Source organism: Arachis ipaensis, chromosome B2 (assembly GCF_059453495.1).
Source record: "Arachis ipaensis isolate K30076 ecotype BB chromosome B2, ASM5945349v1, whole genome shotgun sequence".
In the NCBI taxonomy this organism is placed as follows: Eukaryota; Viridiplantae; Streptophyta; class Magnoliopsida; order Fabales; family Fabaceae; genus Arachis; species Arachis ipaensis.
Window position 1 is genome coordinate 91163415 of NC_142437.1, and position 19607 is coordinate 91183021.

General features: G+C 33.2%; 1 protein-coding gene across 3 annotated transcripts; it reads left to right on the forward strand.

Moving 5' to 3' along the window:
- Positions 1 to 13937: 13937 nt before the first annotated feature.
- Positions 13938 to 18004, forward strand: LOC107625460 (uncharacterized). Of its 3 annotated transcripts, none has more exons than XM_021115965.2 (5): positions 13938 to 14319; positions 14673 to 14728; positions 14810 to 14849; positions 15392 to 15688; positions 16644 to 18004. In XM_021115965.2, exon 5 carries the CDS (start codon positions 16653 to 16655, stop codon positions 17856 to 17858), a length of 1206 nt encoding a protein of 401 aa, XP_020971624.2. In that variant the 5' UTR covers positions 13938 to 14319; positions 14673 to 14728; positions 14810 to 14849; positions 15392 to 15688; positions 16644 to 16652; the 3' UTR covers positions 17859 to 18004. The 3 variants fall into 3 exon arrangements, with proteins under 3 accessions (XP_020971624.2, XP_020971625.2, XP_016183583.2); XM_021115966.2 differs by having other exon boundaries at positions 13944 to 14319; positions 15427 to 15688; XM_016328097.3 differs by lacking the exon at positions 15392 to 15688 and having other exon boundaries at positions 13944 to 14319.
- The last annotated feature ends 1603 nt before the right edge of the window (positions 18005 to 19607 follow it).

The window sequence follows — 19607 nt, forward strand, 5'->3', positions numbered from 1 at the left end:
AACCCTGAACACTGAACTCTGAACCCTAAATGCTAAACCATAAACCATAAACCCTGAACCCTACCATAAATCCTAAACCCCTAAAATCCTGAACCCTGAACCCTAAACGCTAGATCCTTAAACCCTAAACCCTCAACCATGAACACGGTGAACTGAAATTAATACACGGGGCAAACCGAAAGTTTGAAACACACTAAATCCCTGTACACTGAACCCTGAACCCATAAACCCTAAATCCTAAAATCCTAAACCCTGAAACCCTATCGTCATTCTTTTGTTGTTGTTGCTGCTGTATTTTTTGTCTTTTCCTCCTTCTCTCTCTGGTGAAGAAGCAGTAGAAGGTGAGAAAGAAGAGTTTTGAAAAGTACAGAATGAACCGAACACAGTACTCATGGTGAACCAAAATCTTAGTTATGGTGAACCGAAATCTTAATTACGCTGAAATAATTATATAGTGCTTAGGGAAGAAAACAGAATATATTGGTCTAATTTTTGTTAGACTCCTTTCTGCGGACCGAACTGAAAATATGAAAGTGATGAACAACCTTTTTAGTACTTACCGAACCGAAAAGTTACTCACATTTATTCAGAGTTACTCACAATTACTGACACTCACAATTACTCATACTTACATATTATCAATTCAATTGAATTCAATTCAGATGTAGATCACCTCAGTCCATTCAATTCACTTCAAATAAAATTAAAAATTTCATTCCATTAAATTCGATTCAGAATTCAATAATCCAAACCTCATCAAATTGATGCGTTTGAGAAGAATCATCAAAATCGCACTCATTCAACTGATTTGAAGTTTATTCATTCATTGTTTCAATTCAAAAGTACAAATCAAAGAAAAAAAACGAAGAAGAATGCGAAAGAGGTTTACGTTGTATGAAAAAGTTTACGTTGAGAAACGTTGATAATGCAAAATAAGGATTCGTTATATATGTTATAAGAGGCGCGTGTAAAATAAACGGGGGTGTGAGGCATGGAGTGAAAGTTACTTAGATACCATCCATGTAATTTTTACATGGATGTAGAGCTTTTCTCTAAAACTTCTTCGCCTGCTTTCGCTTCATGTTGATGATTTCATGTCACCCAGTGCACCTTCATGCTCATAGTTGTATACAACTCTTGTGTCTAAATCTTTTATATATGTCTCATGTTATTGGTGCACGAATTGTAAATCACACTTTTCACAACTCGTACCACTAACCAGCAAGTGCACTGGGTCGTCCAAGTAATACCTTACGTGAGTAAGGGTCGATCCCACGGAGATTGTTGGCTTGAAGCAATATATGGTTATCTTGTAAATCTTAGTCAGGAGATTAATAATAAAAATTACTTTTGTTTATGAAAACTAAATAACATGAAATAAAGGTTACTTGTTATGCAGTAGTGGAGAACAGATTGAGGTTTTGGAGATGCTCTGTCTTCTGTATCTCTGCTTTCCTAATGTCTTCTTCTTCACGCACGCAGATCTCCTTCCATGGCAAACTGTATGTTGGTGGATCACCGTTGTCAATGGCTACCATCTATCCTCTCAGTGAAAATGGTCCAAATGCGCTGTCACTGCACAGCTAATCATCTGTCAGTTTTCACTCATGTTGGAATAGAATCCGTTGATTCTTTTGCGTCTGTCACTATGCCCAACACTCGTAAGTTTGAAGCTCGTCACAGTCATCCCTTCCCTGATCCTACTCAGAATACCACAGACAAGGTTTAGACTTTCCGGATCTCAGGAATGGCCGCCAATAATTCTAGTCTATACCACGAAGACACTGATCATGAACCAAGAGGCTAAGAGATACACACTCAATCTAAGGTAGAACGGAAGTGGTTATCAGGCACGCGTTCATAGGTTGAGAATGATGATAAGTGTCACGGATAATCACATTCATCATGGTTAAGTACGAGTGAATATCTTAGAATAGAAATAAGCATGTTTGAATAGAAAACAGAAGTAATTACATTAATTCATCGAGACACAGCAGAACTCCTCACCCCCAATCATGGAGTTTAGAGAGTCATGCCATAGAGATACAATGTAAAACGTGAAAATGTCATGAGGTACATAATAAATCTCTAAAAGTTGTTTAAATACTAAACTAGTAACCTAGGTTTACAGAAAATGAGTAAACTACGATAGATAGTGCAGAAATCCGCTTCCGGGGCTCACTTGGTGTGTGCTGGGTCTGAGACTTGAGCTTTACACATGCCTAGGCTGTTTCTGGAGTTAAACGCCAGGGTGTAGCCTGTTTTGGGCGTTTAACTCCAACTTATAACCTGTTTCTGGCGTTTAACGCCAGAATGCAACATGGAACTGGCGTTGAACGCCAATTTACGTCATTTATCTTTGAGAAAAGTATGGACTATTATATATTGCTGGAAAGCCCTGAATGTCTACTTTCCAACTCAATTGAGAGCGTGCCATTTGGGTTTCTGTAGGTCCATAAAATCCATTTCGAGTGTAGGGAGGTCAGAATCCAACAGCATCTGCAGTCCTTTTTCAGCCTCTGAATCAGATTTTGCTCAGGTCCCTCAATTTCAGCCAGAAAATACCTAAAATCACAGAAAAATACACAAACTCATAGTAAAGCCCAGAAATGTGAATTTTGAATAAAAACTAATATAAATATAGTAAAAACTAACTAAATCATACTAAAAACTACCTAAAAGCAATGCCAAAAAGCGTATAAATTATCCGCTCATCACAACACCAAACTTAAATTGTTGCTTGTCCCCAAGTAACTGAAAATCAAATAGGATAAAAAGAAGAGAATATACCATAAACTCCAAAATATCAATGAAACTTAGCTCCAACTAAATGAGCGGGACTAGTAGCTTTTTGCCTCTGAACAGTTTTGGCATCTCACTTTATCCCTTGAAGTTCAGAATGATTGGTATCTATAGGAACTCAGAATTCAGATAGTGTTATTGATTCTCCTAGTTCAGTATGTTGATTCTTGAACACAGCTACTTTATGAGTCTTGGCCGTGGCCCTAAGCACTTTATTTTCCAGTATTACCACCGGATACATAAATGCCACAGACACATAATTGGGTGAACCTTTTTAGATTGTGACTCAGTTTTGCTAAAGTCCCCAATTAGAGGTGTCTAGAGTTCTTAAGCACACTCTATTTTTGCTTTGGACCTCGACTTTAACCGCTCAGTCTCAAGCTTTTAACTTGACACCTTCACGTCACAAGCACATGGTTAGGGACAGCTTGGTTTAGCCGCTTAGGCCAGAATTTTATTCCTTTGGGCCCTCCTATCCACTGATACTCAAAGCCTTGGATCCTTTTTATTACCCTTGCCTTTTGGTTTTAAGGGCTATTGGCTTTTTCTGCTTGCTTTTGCTTTTTTTTTTTTTGCAAGCCTTGTTTATTCACTGCTTTTTCTTACTTCAAGAATCAATTTTATGATTTTTCAGATTGTCAAATAACATTTCTCCTTTTTCATTATTCTTCAAGAGCCAACAATTTTAACATTCATAAACAATAAATTCAAAAGACATATGCACTGTTCAAGCATTCATTCAGAGAACAAAAAGTATTGCCACCACATCAAAATAATTAAACTAATTTCAAGGATGAATTCGAAATCATGTACTTCTTGTTCTTTTGTAATTAAAACATTTTTCATTTAAGAAAGGTGATGGATTCATAGGACATTCATAACTTTAAGGCATAGACTCTAATCTTTATTTATTATTTAATGGAAATAATATAAATTAGGCATAAAAACAGACACTTAGTAATAAAAGAAAGGAAATTAAAGACATAAAAACAAATGACTCTAATTCTAATACTCATGTACTCTTAAAATGGATAAAAGGTTATCAAAGATTTAGGACTCAACAACTTTTATTTTGGGAGGTAGATGCCTCTTTAGTCTGTGGGGTGCTTGACCCTTCAAGAGATAGCTTCTGGCGCTTCAGTTCCTTCAGTTCACGCCCTTGCTCTTCTTGTTCCCTAAGCAGTTTGCAGAGCATGCTGTTTTGATTTTGCTGTTCTTCCTTCAGTTGATCCATAGCTTCTTGTAACTTGGTGATAGATGCTTCTAGGTGCCCCCAGTATTCAAATTGAGGAATTTTCGGGAGGAACTCCTATGCTCTCCTCTTGATGGGGTCGTCCTGCACTTGTCCTTCCATTGACTTTTTGGTGATTGGTTGCTCAACTGAGATATACTCATCTACCCCCATTTTTATCCCAGCATCTTTACATAGCAGAGAGATTAAGCTTGGATAAGCCAATTTGGCATCTTTGGAGTTCTTGTTTGCAATTGTGTAAAGCTCACAAGAAATCAGCTGATGAACTTCCACTTCTTTTTCCAACATAATGCAATGAATCATCACTGCTCTTTTAATGGTGACTTCAGAGCGGTTGCTAGTGGGCAGTATAGAACGCCCAATGAAGTCCAGCCAGCTTCTGGCGACTGGTTTGAGATCTCCTCTCTTGAGTTGGTTTGGGATACCCTTTGTGTTGGTTGTCCATTTGGCTCCAGGGAGGCATATGTCCTCTAGAATTTTGTCAAAGCTCTTGTTTGGTCTCATCATTCTCCTATTGAAGGAGTCCGGGTCATCTTGCAATTGAGGCAGTTTGAAGATCTCCCTTATTTTGTTAGGGTGGGTGTGAACAATCTTCCCTCTGACCAGAGTTCGGTAGTAATAGACTGCGGTTCCAGCTATTCTCTGCATATCTGTCTGCCACAGATTATAGTAGAATTCCTGAACCATATTTTTTTCCTACCTTTGTCTCAGGATTAGCTAGGATTTCCCAGCTCCTATTTCAAATTTGCTCTTGGATCTCCGGATATTCGTCTTCTTTCAGATCGAATTTAACTTCCGGGATCACTGACCTTAGACCCATTATTTTGTAGTAATGGTCTGAATGTTCTTTGGTTAAGAACTTCCCTTGATTCCAAAGTGGTTTTAGAATATTCTCTTTCTTGCCTCTTGAGTTGGTTTGTTTTCCTTTAGGAGCCATGATCTTGGTGGGTATTGGCTCAGTGATCACGGATAAACACACCAAACTTAGAGGTTTGCTTGTCCTCAAGCAAAAGAAAAGAAAGAAGAGGGATAGAGGGAGAGCCAAGTTCGAATTGTGGAGGAGAGGTGGGGGCCGAACGAGGATTTAAAGGGAAGGGGGTGGGTTTTTCGAAAATTTTTGAGAAAGATATGACAGAAAATGTGATTTGGAAAAGATAAGTATGATAGGAAAAGATGTAATTTAAAATTAAAAAGATATGAAAGATATTTGAGAAAGATAGATTTGTTTTTAAAAATATTGTGAAGATTTGAAAAAGATATTGATAAGTTTGAAAAAAAAATTAAAAAAGATAGATTTGTTTTGAAAAAGATTTGAGAAGAGGTTGAAGAAGAATTGAGAAAGATTTAATTTTAGGATTAAGATATTTTTAATATTTTTGGAAAAGAGTTTGAAAAATGAAAGTATGGGAACATGTTTATGCAAGAAAGTATGGATGGAAATATGAAAAAAAAAATCAAGTTGGGAACAAAAACTTCCTCCCCTCCACAATCCTGGCGTTAAATGCCCAACTGCTGCATGTTTTGGGCGTTTAACGCCCATCTGTAGCCTCTTTTGGCTGTTTAACGCCCAGCTGTTGCTTCTGGCTGGCGTTAAACGCCAGAATCCTTTGTCACTGGGCATTTTTCTGAACGCCCAGGATGCTGTAAGTGTGGCGTTAAACGCCCAGAATGGCACCCATTCTGGCGTTTAACGCCCAGAAAGGTATCATTACTGGCGTTAAACGCCCAGTAGATGCTTCTTTGGGGCGTTTAACACCCAATTGTACCTCTTACTAGCGTTTTCTTGCCAGTGAGCTTCTTTTCCTTGTTTTGTACTCTGAATCCTTCTGTAACCCAGTGAACTTATGCAATTGATACTTTACCTTGAAGATTATTTATATTAAACTTGTATAATTAAAAATAAATAGAAAAAAAGGTTTTGCTAATGGCTGGGTTGCCTCCCAGCAAGCGCTTCTTTATTGTCTTTAGCTGGACCTTGCTGAGCTTTTAATCTAGCCTCAGCCTTGAGCACTCTTGCTCAACATTGCCTTCAAGATAATGCTTGATTCTCTGTCCATTAACAATGAACTTCTTATCAGAATCAATGTCTTGAAGCTCCACATAGCCATATGGTGACACACTTGTAATCACATATGGTCCCTTCCACCGGGATTTCAGTTTTCCGGGGAATAGCCTAAGCCTAGAGTTAAATAGCAGAACCTTCTGTCCTGGTTCAAAAACTCTAAATGACAGCTTTCTGTCATGTCACCTTTTTGCTTTCTCTTTGTAAAGCTTGGCATTTTCGAAAGCAGTGAGTCTGAATTCCTCTAGCTCATTCAGCTGGAGTAATCTTTTTTCTCCAGCTAATTTGGCATCAAAGTTTAGGAATCTGGTTGCCCAGTAGGCCTTATGCTCCAGTTCCACGGGCAGATGATAGGCCTTACCATACACAAGCTGGTATGGAGAGGTCCCTATAGGAGTCTTGAATGCTGTTCTGTAAGCCCACAGAGCATCATCCAAGCTTCTCACCCAATCCTTTCTACGGGTACTTACAGGCTGTTCCAGGATTCTTTTTAGTTCTCTATTAGAGACTTCAGCTTGCCCATTTGTCTGTGGATGATATGGAGTTACCACCTTGTGGCTAATTCCATACCGGACCATAGCAGAGTAAAGCTGTTTGTTGCAGAAGCGAGTGCCCCATCACTAATTAGTGCTCTAGGGACACCAAACCTGTTGAAGATATGTTTCTGGAGGAACTTCAGCACTGTCTTAGTATCATTAGTGGGTGTGGCAATGACATCTACCCATTTGGATACATAGTCGACTGCCACCAGAATATAAGTGTTTGAGTATGATGGTGGGAAAGGCCCCATGAAGTCAATACCCCATACATCAAACAACTCAATCTCCAAGATTCCTTGTTGAGGCATGGCGTAACCATGAGGCAGATTACCAGCTCTCTGGCAACTGTCACAGTTACGTACAAACTCTCGGGAATCTCTATAGAGGGTAGGCCAGTAGAAGCCACATTGGAGGACTTTGGTGGCTGTTCGCTCACCTCCGAAATGGCCTCCATATTGTGACCCATGGAAATGCCATAAGATCTTCTGTGCTTCTCCTCCAGGCACACACCTACGGATTATTCCGTCTGGACATCTCTTAAAGAGATAGAGTTTATCCCACAAGTAGTACTTTGCATCAGTAATTAATTTTTTCTTTTGTTGCCTGTTGTACTTCTTGGGTATGAATCTTGCAGCTTTATAGTTTGGAATGTCTGCAAACCATGGTATTTCCTGAATGGCAAATAATGCTCATCCGGAAAGGTTTCAGAGATCTCAATAGAGGGGGGAAACGCCCCTTCTACTGGTTCTATCCGGGACAGATGATCAGCCACTTGGTTCTCTGTCCCTTTTCTGTCTCTTATTTCTATATCAAACTCTTGCAGAAGCAACACCCATCTTATGAGCCTGGGTTTTGAATCCTGCTTTGTGAGTAGATATTTAAGAGCAGCATGGTCAGTGTACACAATCACTTTGGATCCTACTAAGTATGATCTAAACTTGTTAATGGCGTAAACCACTACAAGCAATTCTTTTTCTGTGGTTGTGTAATTTTTCTGGCATCATTTAAAACGCGGCTAGCATAATAAATGACATGCAGAAGCTTGTTATGCCTCTGTCCCAGTACTGCACCAATGGCATGGTCACTGGCATCACACATTAGTTCGAATGGTAATGTCCAGTCTGGTGCAGAAATAATTGGTGCTGTGACCAGCTTAGCTTTCAGGGTTTCAAACGCCTACAGACACTCTGTGTCAAACACAAATGGCGTGTCAGCAGCTAGCAGATTGCTCAGAGGTTTTGCAATTTTTGAAAAATCCTTTATAAACCTCCTATAGAATCCTGCATGCCCCAGAAAGCTTCTGATTGCCTTAACATTGGCAGGTGGTGGTAATTTTTCAATTACTTCCACTTTAGCTTGATCCACCTCTATTCACTTTAACTAACTATTTTTTATGGATAGTATTTAAGTGACAAACAAAATAGTAAGAAGGTTCATATTAGATTATGAAAATTAATATCATCCTTATAGTAGGATCGCATTATTTCAAAATATGCAAAATAAAATAATAAAATATAGTTTAATTAATTTACACAATAAAACAAACGTACAACTTATATAATAGTAGTCAAATGTAAGAAGCAATGACAGTCTTTTATTCTAAGGGCCTATATTAAATTGTAACTTAATTTTATAATTATTAGTTAAAAACTTACAATAATGTACTATTTTTATTATATTAGTTAAAATAATATATTTTAATATTATTTTTAAGGATTACTGACATCAAATTTTGATAAATTGAGCAAAAATTTTGAATGTTTTATGTCGTACATTTTTTAATAGAATAATAAGACAACTTAAAATCTACATCAAGAAAAAACTATTATTTTTATACATTTAGATATTCAGAAGACATAAAAACCAATTCTTTTAACAACACTTCAACTACTCATAAAAGTTAACATAATAAATGATTATAGATCAAAGTAATAGACAAGATTGAAAGTTGCAATAATAGTACTTTGTGATAATTAATTACGATTGGGTGAAGAGAAGGTGTGAGGAGAAGAAGAAAATGAGAAAGGAGAATAAGACAATAATAGTGTGCGATAGAAATAATAGTAAGAGAAAATAATAGTGTGTGATAGAATAAAAACATATAATAAAGGTATACATTAATAATTTAAAAAAATCTTAAAATTAAAGATAATTTAATAAATTGAATATAAAATTTAAAAAACAAAATATTTTTTATCTATTAGAATTATGAATATAAAATTAAAAAAATAAAATTTTTTATTTATTAGAATTATGAATAAAAATAAAAAAATACTTTAAATATAAATTTTTATATTTGCTTCAAATTAAATACTATTAAAAAATAAATAAATAAACTTTATAATATTTATAAATAATTACTTTATAATATTTATCTTAATTTTATTACACATAATAACAACATAATAAATTTTTTAATATCTTATTTAATTTAAATTTATAATTTTTGAACGTCCTAAAAGTTAAATAACTTATAAAATTTCTATATTTATTTTTAAATATATTTATTTTTAAATTATTTTATCAAATCTATAATTAATTGAATTAATTGAATTTGTCCCTACTATATTAAGGAATCAATTTAATTGAATAATCTTGAAGCGTTTATATAGTTATTTTTATAGTCAATAAATCTGACAGTTTTTTAAGACTCAAAAAGTTATTAATAAGGATATGTATGATGAATTACGAAGATTTTTTTCAGGTACACAATTTTTATATTATGCTATTTTGTTTATTAATTATTCTTATAATTTGATATTTAAAAATAAAAAAATAAACATTCTCATTTCTTCTTTTTTTCATTACTTATAAGAAAATGAAGACCTCAGATTCATATTTTGGCATTCCACTTAAAAAATATGAAGACAAATATAAATATCGGTGACATTTAAGTAAAAATTAACTTTTGTAAATAACTAATATATATTTTGATTTATATATAATTTTTCTGAATCAGGATAACATTATTATCATTATTTTTTGAACTATATTATATATATATATACCTTTTTATTATGTGTTTTTATAATTTAACATTTTAAAATTTTTTATAATAGTTTTAATTTTAACAAAATATTATATAAATAAGGTCATGCCAATATTAAAATAATAAAAAAATATTTATCTAATAAATTCAAAAAATAAATAATATATTAACAAAAAATAAATTTAATTTTTTAAAAAAACAATAGAAAAGAGGCTGAACAGGCATAATAGTGCCTGTTGAGCCGCTAGTAACATATAATGTCAATGGACGTTCAAATTTAAGTTTTAATATTGTCCTTACCGAGAGAGATTTATTATTAAAAAAATTTATCCTATACATCAGTCAACTTCCACACATTTTTTGCCGTTTTTTTTATGTAAATTAGTCATGCAAATTTTTTATTATCGATATGCTTTGAAAAGAATAAAAGTAGAATAATTTAGCAAGGGAAATATTTAAAAAAAAAATTTACACATAGTAATTATATACCAATATATTATGATTTTCTTTGCATATAATATTCATTCTTCTAAGTTCATTTATGGAGTACCTTACAAAAATTATATTTAAATAATTCTTTTTTATCTTATAACTATTATATTTTGGAATTCAAAATTTTGTATTTTTATTTTTATTCAAGATTTATTTTTATGTTTTATGTAAGTTTTGTTAATAAAAAAGTATTTATATTAGTTTTAATTTTTATTTTTTAGGATAAATAAAAAGATGGACCTTTTTTTATAAATTAGATGATTGAAAAATTATTTATTATAGAAAAAGTTAAGTTTATTTCTTGATTATAGGAGTAGATATAATTAACTCTTAAATGTAATAAAAATAAATATAAATTTATTCAATTTTTTAAAATTTATATTAATTATTAAAATCATGATATAATGGATGTACTACTATAAAAAAATGAAAATAATTTCATAACTATTTTTTTTGTTGAAATAAACATGACTCAATAACTGTAAAGTCTAATTTAAACAACTATAGATAAGTAAAATAAATAATAAAAAATGGACATAAAATTTAACTTCTTTGTTATTTGATATAAAATTAAATATAATAAAATAAATCAATGTTCTCATACATAATGACATAAAATTTAACATTATCCTTTTTTAGATCCATCTTTTTTTTTTTAGTTTTTATCCTTATTTTTGTACTTTATTTTAATTTTATTAAAATAAAAAGTACTAATATAATTTAATTTTAATTTTTAACTTTTAATCATAAATGAAAATATGTGACTTTGTATGCATTAGATAATAAAAAAATACTCATAATAAAAAAATTAAATTTATTTCTTTGTTATATTTATAGGAGTGTAGATAATTCACATAAGAGTTATGAGATTTTTTTTAACTTTATTTTTAAAGTAGTATTCACTTTTGAGTGTAATAATTACGAACTAATATACAGTGGTAACTAATTGCGATTGAAGAAAACGTAGAAGAAGAATAAAAATGGAGGAATGAAGAGAGAACAAGGCAATATAAGAGTGGTGGTGAGCCAACGAACATGTGGACAGAGAATGGTAAGAAAAAAAAAATAATGAAAATAAAAATTAAAAATTTTAAAAAAATAATAAAACTAAAGATAATTTAAAATGTTAAATATAAAATTTTACTTTTTGTTTTGTAATACAAAGATAATATAATAATCTAATAAATTATAATATTCTGGTACAAAAGAACATAAAATTTAATCAAAAATGTTATTTGTACAATAAAATGAGCCACTAAAATCAGTTATCAATATATTTGTGTATAAATACATGTGTAGTGTAATTTATTTTCAATGTGTATTTGTATTCTAGCATGTATTTTATACTGGTGGCTAATTTATTAAAGATAATTTAATAAATTGAATATAAAATTTTAAAAACAAAATATTTTTTATCTATTAGAATTATGAATATAAAATTAAAAAATAAAATATTTTTTATCTATTAGAATTATGAATAAAGATAAAAAAAGATACTTTGAATATAAATTTTTATCTTTACTTTAAATTAAATACTGTTAAAAAAATAAATAAATAAACTTTATAATATTTATAAATAATTAATTTATAAATATTTATCTTGATTTTATTACACATAATAACAACATAATAAATTTTTTAATATCTTATTTAATTTAAATTTATAATTTTTGAACGTCCTAAAAGTTAAATAACTTATAAAATTTTTATATTTATTTTTAAATATATATTTTTTTATTTTTAAATAATTTTATCAAATCTATAATTAATTGAATTTGTCCCTACTATATTAAGAAATCAATTTAATTGAATAATTTTAAAGCATTTATATAGTTATTTTTATAGTTAATAAATCTGACCATTTTTCAAGATTCAAAAAATTATTAATAAGGATATGTATGATGAATTACAAAAATCTTTTTCAGGTACACAATTTTTATACTCTCCTATTTTGTTTATTGATTATTCTTATAGTTTGATATTTAAAAATATAAAAAATAAACATTCTCATTTCTTCTATTTTTTTCATTATTTATAGAAAAATGAAGACTTTTTCAGATTCAGATATATATTTTGATCTGCCACTTAAAAAATATGAAGACAAATATAAATATCTATGACATTAAAATAAAAATTATCATTTGTAAATAACTAATATATATTTTGGTGTATATATAATTTTTTTGAATTAAGATATTATTATTATTATTATTATTATTATTATTATTATTATTATTATTATTTTAACTATATATATATATATATATCTTTATTGTATGTTTTTATAATTTAATATTTTAAAATTTTTTTATAGTAGTTTTAATTTTAACAAAATATTATATAAATAAGACCATATCAATATTAAAATAATAAAAAAAATATTTATCTAATAAATTTAAAAAATAAATAATATATAAAAAAATAAAATTAATTTTTTAAAAAACAACAAAAAAGCGACTGAACAGGCACGATAGTGCTTGTTGAGCCGCTAGTTATCATAATGTCTATTTGGACCAATTTCATTGACATGTGATATAGGAGTTGGATCAACTCCCTTGTCAAATCATCTCGGGATGATTTGTAAGCCTTCTAGTGAGGTGATGTTGCATTTGTTCGTGATTATTGATTTGTTGAATTCTCCCTTTCTTAATAAATACATATCAAAACCAAAAGATAGCAAGACGCAGAAAAGAAGATCGACACGGTGATGGATGCTTGTAAGTGGAGCAGTTTTTTATGATTATTGATTTGTTGAATTCTCCCTTTCTTAACAAATGCATGTCAGAACCAAAAGATAGCAAGACACGGAAAAGAAGATTGACAACGGTGATGGATGCTTGTAAGTGGAGCCGTTTTTCGTGATTATTGATTTGTTAAATTCTTCCTTTCTTAATAAATACATATTATAACCAAAATATAGCAAGACGCGGAAAAGAAGATCGGTGATGGATGCTTGTAAGTGGAGTAGTTTTTTAATTTCTTCGTGATTGCAAAGTTATTTAACTCTTTAGTGGGTTAATGCTTTTTTTTTAATTAAAAAACAAAAATATATTATTACTATTTTGTCCATAAATTTAGTTTGTAAAATAAATTATTTGAGGACAAATGGTGTCTACAAAAATTGGACACCAAACTCTGGTATTGGCTTTATAAAACACCAAACTCTGGTATTAACTTTTTTATAAGTAAATTTTTTTACAAATCAAGATATAAAAAAAAATTTATATGAAAGATGGGGCTTTTTTATTTAAATAAATAAACAAAAATAATTAATTCCCAAACTACAGGAGAATGAAATTGGGATGAAAATACGCATGGTCATCTTACTTGCAGCGCATGCAAAATAGAAAAACACATCAATCTAAGAATGACACCAGCGAAACAGGGACTGATATGGAAGAAGAGTAGACCACGTAAGGAAAAGTCTGACTTCCCAATGCAAGATTGACGACTGCAAAATGGCCATCTCTGGTTCAGCACCCGCGAATTAGAGCACATCAGCCGTGGCAAACACGAATTGGGTCAACTCAGTGGTAACGCCTACGAATTGCGTTGCAAATTCCAAAGCGAAATGAGACAAATTAGCCTTGTTACTGTTTCATACAATGTTCTGAAAATCGGTTTGAATCGATCGAACCGTGAACCGTTGACAATATAATTCGAGCAGACAGCAAAACCGACAAATTTAGAAACCGAGATTCAACTATCAAACCGGCCGGGAACCGGTCGGCCGAACCGAACCGTGACCCGGCCGGTTTTTGAAATTGACTAGCATTAGCAAAACGCTGCGTTTTGCATGCTGAAGAAGGGGCCAAAGGGGAATGAACCCTAGTCTCACCCACAGCCCACTCACACCTCTCCTCTCGAGCCTCCACAGTCCACTCTCACCTCTTGCTCTCAGTTCTCACGTCTTCGGTCTCCACCTCGAGCTTCCGGCGCAACTTCCGTCCAGCCCCGCCGTCGCAACGTCCGTGGAGCCACCACCACTGTTCGCGCAGCCACGCTCCATCGAGTCAGCCCTCGAAAATCGCAGCCACCGCCAGCGCCACTTTCCGTCACGCAGTTAGGGACCGCCGGCGCCAGCTCTGTTCAACCCTGCCACCCCTTCAGCCACCTCTTGCCTGCCACTGTCCCTGTCCCCGCCAGCTCTGCATTTTTCCAGACTTCCAGCTTCTAACCCTAGGTATGAATTTTGATTTTTGTAATAATAATTGTTGAAGCATTGATTAATTGTTGAAGGATGATTAATTGAATAATTTTTTATAATTATTGTTAGTTCAGTTCTGTTCAAGCCTGTTCGAAGGTTACTTTGAAGTTTTGTGAAGTGTGAAGTGTGAACTGTGAACTGCGATTTTTTTATTTTTCTCCCCTAAATTCGGTCTTTTTATGCTCTGTTCAGAAATTATTGAATGATTATTGAATGTTTTGTGTTTTTGTTGAATGATTATTTGATTCTTGATTAGCACTGGATGCTCTGCTTTGTGTGTGTACTATTTCTATACTGTGTTTGTGATTTTTTTTTGGGTAATTCAATAGGAAGCAGATATAAAAGCAGAGCTTTCAAGTCTGTGCCAGTTGCTGTCCATGTCCTGGTAAATGGATTGCAAGTTAATGTTATTTCCTTTAGTTTTAATGTTGGATTTTGAAACTAACCCTAATTTCTTGCTTCTCAGGAATCAAAAATAAAAAATCAAAGAAATAGAAAAGAAGCAGGTACTATCAGTTAAATTCAATTATGAGTATTATTGGTTTGACAATTATGAGAACATTATTACTGCTTGTGAGCTGAAAACTTTAGTTGCCTTTAAAAGCATACTTATTACAATTCTATTGGAACTTTAATAGTTCAACGTCTAGAAATTAAGATAAATTAAGGTCATGAATGTAATTTTGTCTATCTGGTGAAAAATTGGTGATTAACAACAACAATGCTTCTAGTTCAAGGTATCTAATTATGTGGAATATAAACATTAAAAAAAAGGAAATTTTTACCATGATGCAACTCTTGCTGTTGCATATTCTCCTGCAAATATGAAGAAAAAAAAAAGTATATCTAACTCATTTAAAACCTAAAGAAAAACGATGTTTGCACTATTTTGTGTGCACGTATCTTTTATATATACTTTTCCTTTTTTTAATCCTTTAAAAACCGAACTGGGTCAAGTTTGAATCTTTTTATTCCTACTCCAAACCCAAAAATCAACGTCGCTTAACCCGTTTACCCCAATTCTCAATCTCTCCTTCCCTCCTTGCAGCCTCACTTATTTAAGCCTCACTTCCCTCCTTGCAGCCACCGCCCCCCCCTCACGGCCTCACGTCTGTTTGTCGTTTTCTGACTTTTCTCGTGCTTCCTTATTCCGTTTGCCGTCGCCGCCCTTTGGTTATCACCGTCGACGTCACAGGTGCGGGCATCCGGTTCTTCTTCTTTCCATCAGCCTCTGCTCGTGCTTCTTGCCTCTAGGTCACCATCTGCCTCTGCTCTGCCTCTGCGTATTCTAGTTTGTTGTCTGCCGCGGTTTCTCCTCTGAATCTACCACTTCGTGTGCAATCTTGTGAGCAATTTTTTATTTCTTTTGTATTTAACTTTTTTAATCAGTTGATAATTAGTTTATTGATGCTGGTAAATATGTAGAAGAATCAAAAAGTTTGGTAGGGAAGAATATATTTTGGATATAAGAACGAAGGAACCATGACTGCAGAACAATCGTGAAAAAATATTTCTTTTTGTTGTGTGAGTCCTTTTAAAAACTTTGTTGTGCGACTCTTTTTTTTTTGGCTCAGAAGAGAGGGTTTTCTCTCTGGGTGAAAGGTTATAGGTCTATGGCCGAATGGTACATGAAAGTGGAAAAATGAGAGGAGAATAAGAAAAAGTAAGAATAAAAATACAAATTTGATGATGTGAATTTAGTGTGTTTTGGGTATTGTGATATGATAGCCTTTTTTTTGTCTGCTTGCTTTATTTCTGCTGAAATGAAAAATGGACCATTGAATTGAATTGAATCTGTCGAGACTTCTAGGAATTTTTATTGTGAAAATATATGCATAACTAATTTTGGTCCTAATTGATTAGTAATTAGTGACTCACCAATTGAATCAGTAACCCAGTAACCCGGTGATCCATAGTCCAATCAGTTCGATTGCCATTTTGGTTCTGATAACTATGATAGGTCTACAGTATAATTCACTCAACCTAGTGTATAGAACATGTTTTGTTTGTTTTGTTGCCTCAATGTACTGAAGTTTTTTTTTATGTTATTTGTTTTCTACTTTGAGTATTCCTAAATTAAAAATTTCATGCCTCAACTAGTATGCAAGGGTTTTCTCTGTTAAGCAATTAAGTTAAACGAATTTGATATCTAGTGTATGATTATCTATATATATTTTATTAAACTTGCTTCTTATTTTGATATGTTCTCTCTTTCTCGACATGAATACTTGTTTTATTACTGTTCTTGTTTATTTGTTTGTTCCCTCTTCTTGATTTGCAGATTTTTTTTTTCCTTGCAGTTTTCAGTCATGAGTTTGCTTGAAGTCATTAAAAATGCTTCAATCAATTCGAAGCCACTTGATTCTCCATTGGATTATCCTATTGTTCTGAACCCTGATACTATTATACCTAACTTGAAGCCTGAACAAGAAGACGCAGTGGCCTTGTGTCTTGTAAAACCTCTTAGTGGATGGAAAATTTCGCAAGCTGATGCCGAACTCATTGACATTGGGAAGAAGTTCTTTATACAGCTAAAGGCAAAGCTCAAGAGTGGTAATAGTTTGGAGAAGGATGAGTTTATTGGTGATTTGAATTCCTATCTGAATAGCATCGCTGAGAAAATAGGTGTTTCGGTTGTTATTAATCCATCTATGCCCAATTATACTAAGTTCTTGATTGACAAGGTTGGATATTCTATGGGTAAGGATGTTGTTGGTGTTGTTTTGGATGTGTGCATTTCGTTTGATATTTGGGATATAGTTGAGGCTTTGATTGAGCATGGTGTTATTAAGCATTCTTGTCATTCGGGCTTGGTTACTAGGTTAGTTGAAAAGGAGAGGTCCGACTTGATATGTATGTGCATTAAGCACGCGTCTGATCTCGGGTCATCTGAAATACTCGGCATTCTGAGGTATTTTCTTTCTCCATCCAAAGATGCTTATGATAGTATGATAACCGTGAAGAAGGAATGGGAGAACCAAGCACAGTTGGCCATTGATGGAATTAGTAATAGCAGTTGGAACAAAAAGAATCTGCTTGTGGCAAAGGAGGCTTCCATTTTGCTTATGGTAGCTTATGATGGTTTCTCTGCATCTGAGATTTGTTTGCATTATCTACTTGCATCGTCAAACTTCAATGATGTGCTGTTATCGTCTTCCTTCAGTAAGTTGAATGGCAAAGAGTTGATTAACTTGATTCGCTATTTATCGAAGTGGCTAAAGAAGTACGAGAGGTTTCCTCAAGCTGGTCCCTGCCCTGAAGCTGCAGCAGCTTTGGGTTTGACGGTTTGCAATTGGGTTCCTAAACTCGACGATGTTGTGAAGTTTCTTGGTTTTGTGCTTGATGAGAACTTTTCTTCGTTGGTGTTGCATCCGGAGTTTCATGAGCAGCTAAGATTAATTGAGGAAGTGGTTAGTTCTTTGACTGCTGAATCCAAATGTTGTTTTTTGATGGCTGATGTGGTGAACAAACTAAAGATGGAAGTAAAAGGTGGAAATACGTATGATCTTTTTTGAAACTTAGTTGTTCGATTTTGTTATGTTTTATCAATTTTGATAGAATATGAAGACGTGTCTGAAGTGTGAACTGATAATCAAATGATCAAATCATTGTAATTTTTGGTTTATGATGTCGACTGCAATTCATTTAGAGGTTTATCTCTTCTCACGGGCTTTTTTATTTAAGAATTATTCCTTGTAGTGTTCATTAGTAGTCGATTTCTTGGATTCGCTATAGTGTTATTAGTCTACTCCTGTCATTTGTTACTCGGTAAAGAATCATTTTTTTTTCTTTTCAAATGATATCATTGCTGTTTTACATATTTTTTTTCCTATTTTTATTCGAACATTTTAAAAGTAAAGAATATTTACATGTGATCTGGATTTTTTTATTTAAATTAATTAAATATAATATTTACTAAAATATATAAACAATCAAGTATTTATCAATATGCATAACATGACATATTCTGGACAAGGTTTTGAAAATTAGACCGGATCGATCGGTTCGATTGGATTAATTGAAAATCGATCAGTTGGTCGATCTGGTTAGCGTCCAAAACCAGTTTACAAAAAATTAGTGAAAAAGTCGGTCCAACCGATGATTAACCAGCGAACCGAATGAATCGGTCGGTTTTTTTAAAGGTCCGGTCTTCCATTCAACATAAAACGGTGTCGTTTTGTTTAAAAAAAAAACAAACGCGTGAAGACCCCCCAAATGCCCCCAATCCCTTCTCCCTTCTCGCTCACTCTCATCAGTCTCACTCACCAAAATGGCACAAAATTCCTAATTTCAAAGGTGGCAGCTTTGGAGAGCAGCGGAAGAATGAGCGGAGCCCTTGTCACAGCACGGCAGCGGCGGAGGAAGGAGGCGGTGGAGCTGTGTCTGAGGATGATGTGCATGGCTTCTTCTCATTGTTGCAGTGTCTCTCACTCTCCGTCTCAGCCGCCGCCACTCTTCTCCTCCTCACCGTCTCTGTGCTCGTCGTGAAGCTTGCCTCTGTCCTCGCAGTCGTCGGCCGCCTCTTTCTCATCGTCAAAAACGCCTCTGTCTCCGAGCCATCTCTCTCTCTGTGTGCGAAGTGGGAACTTACCCGTGCCGCCGTGGACTCTTCGCCGTCCTCGTGAGTTCTTCAATCTTCGCCGTCCTTCAACATCTTCGTGGTCTTCTTTATTTTCACTTATTTCCTCCCTTTTTCACTTTAGTTTTTTATTTGTTTCCTCTGTTGTGTAGTCATTGATTATTTGTTAACTTTATTTATTCTGATTTCTGAGTTGCTTCACTTGCTTGTTGCTGATTTTTTTTATTATCAGTTGATAGTGCTATGATGCATTGCTTCACTACATTGTTTATGGAAATTCGTAATCTTCTCCATGTTTCTGTTAATGGAATACAGTGGTAACAGAGTATAGAGAATAAATATTGAAAACTAGGGGATCACATATTGTGGAATTCTATATTCTGTAATGTATTCTTCTAATAATCCTCCTAATTTTGATATAATTTTAGATTCTGGATTTTGAATGCTGAATTAAATTTTGGTATAATTTTATAATGCTGAACAGAATTGATATAATTTTGGATTTTGAATGTTTATAATTCTGAATTTTGCTGTCATTGCTATAATGGCTGAGGTTTTATTTTACTGAAACTTCTGTAATAGCTCAAACATGAAGTTGGGTTTTCAGGGGCAGGGCATGGTTTGTTTTGCACATCTTGAAAAAATGTTACTGCTGATACTGGTTGATAGCTATTTCTAATTAGTA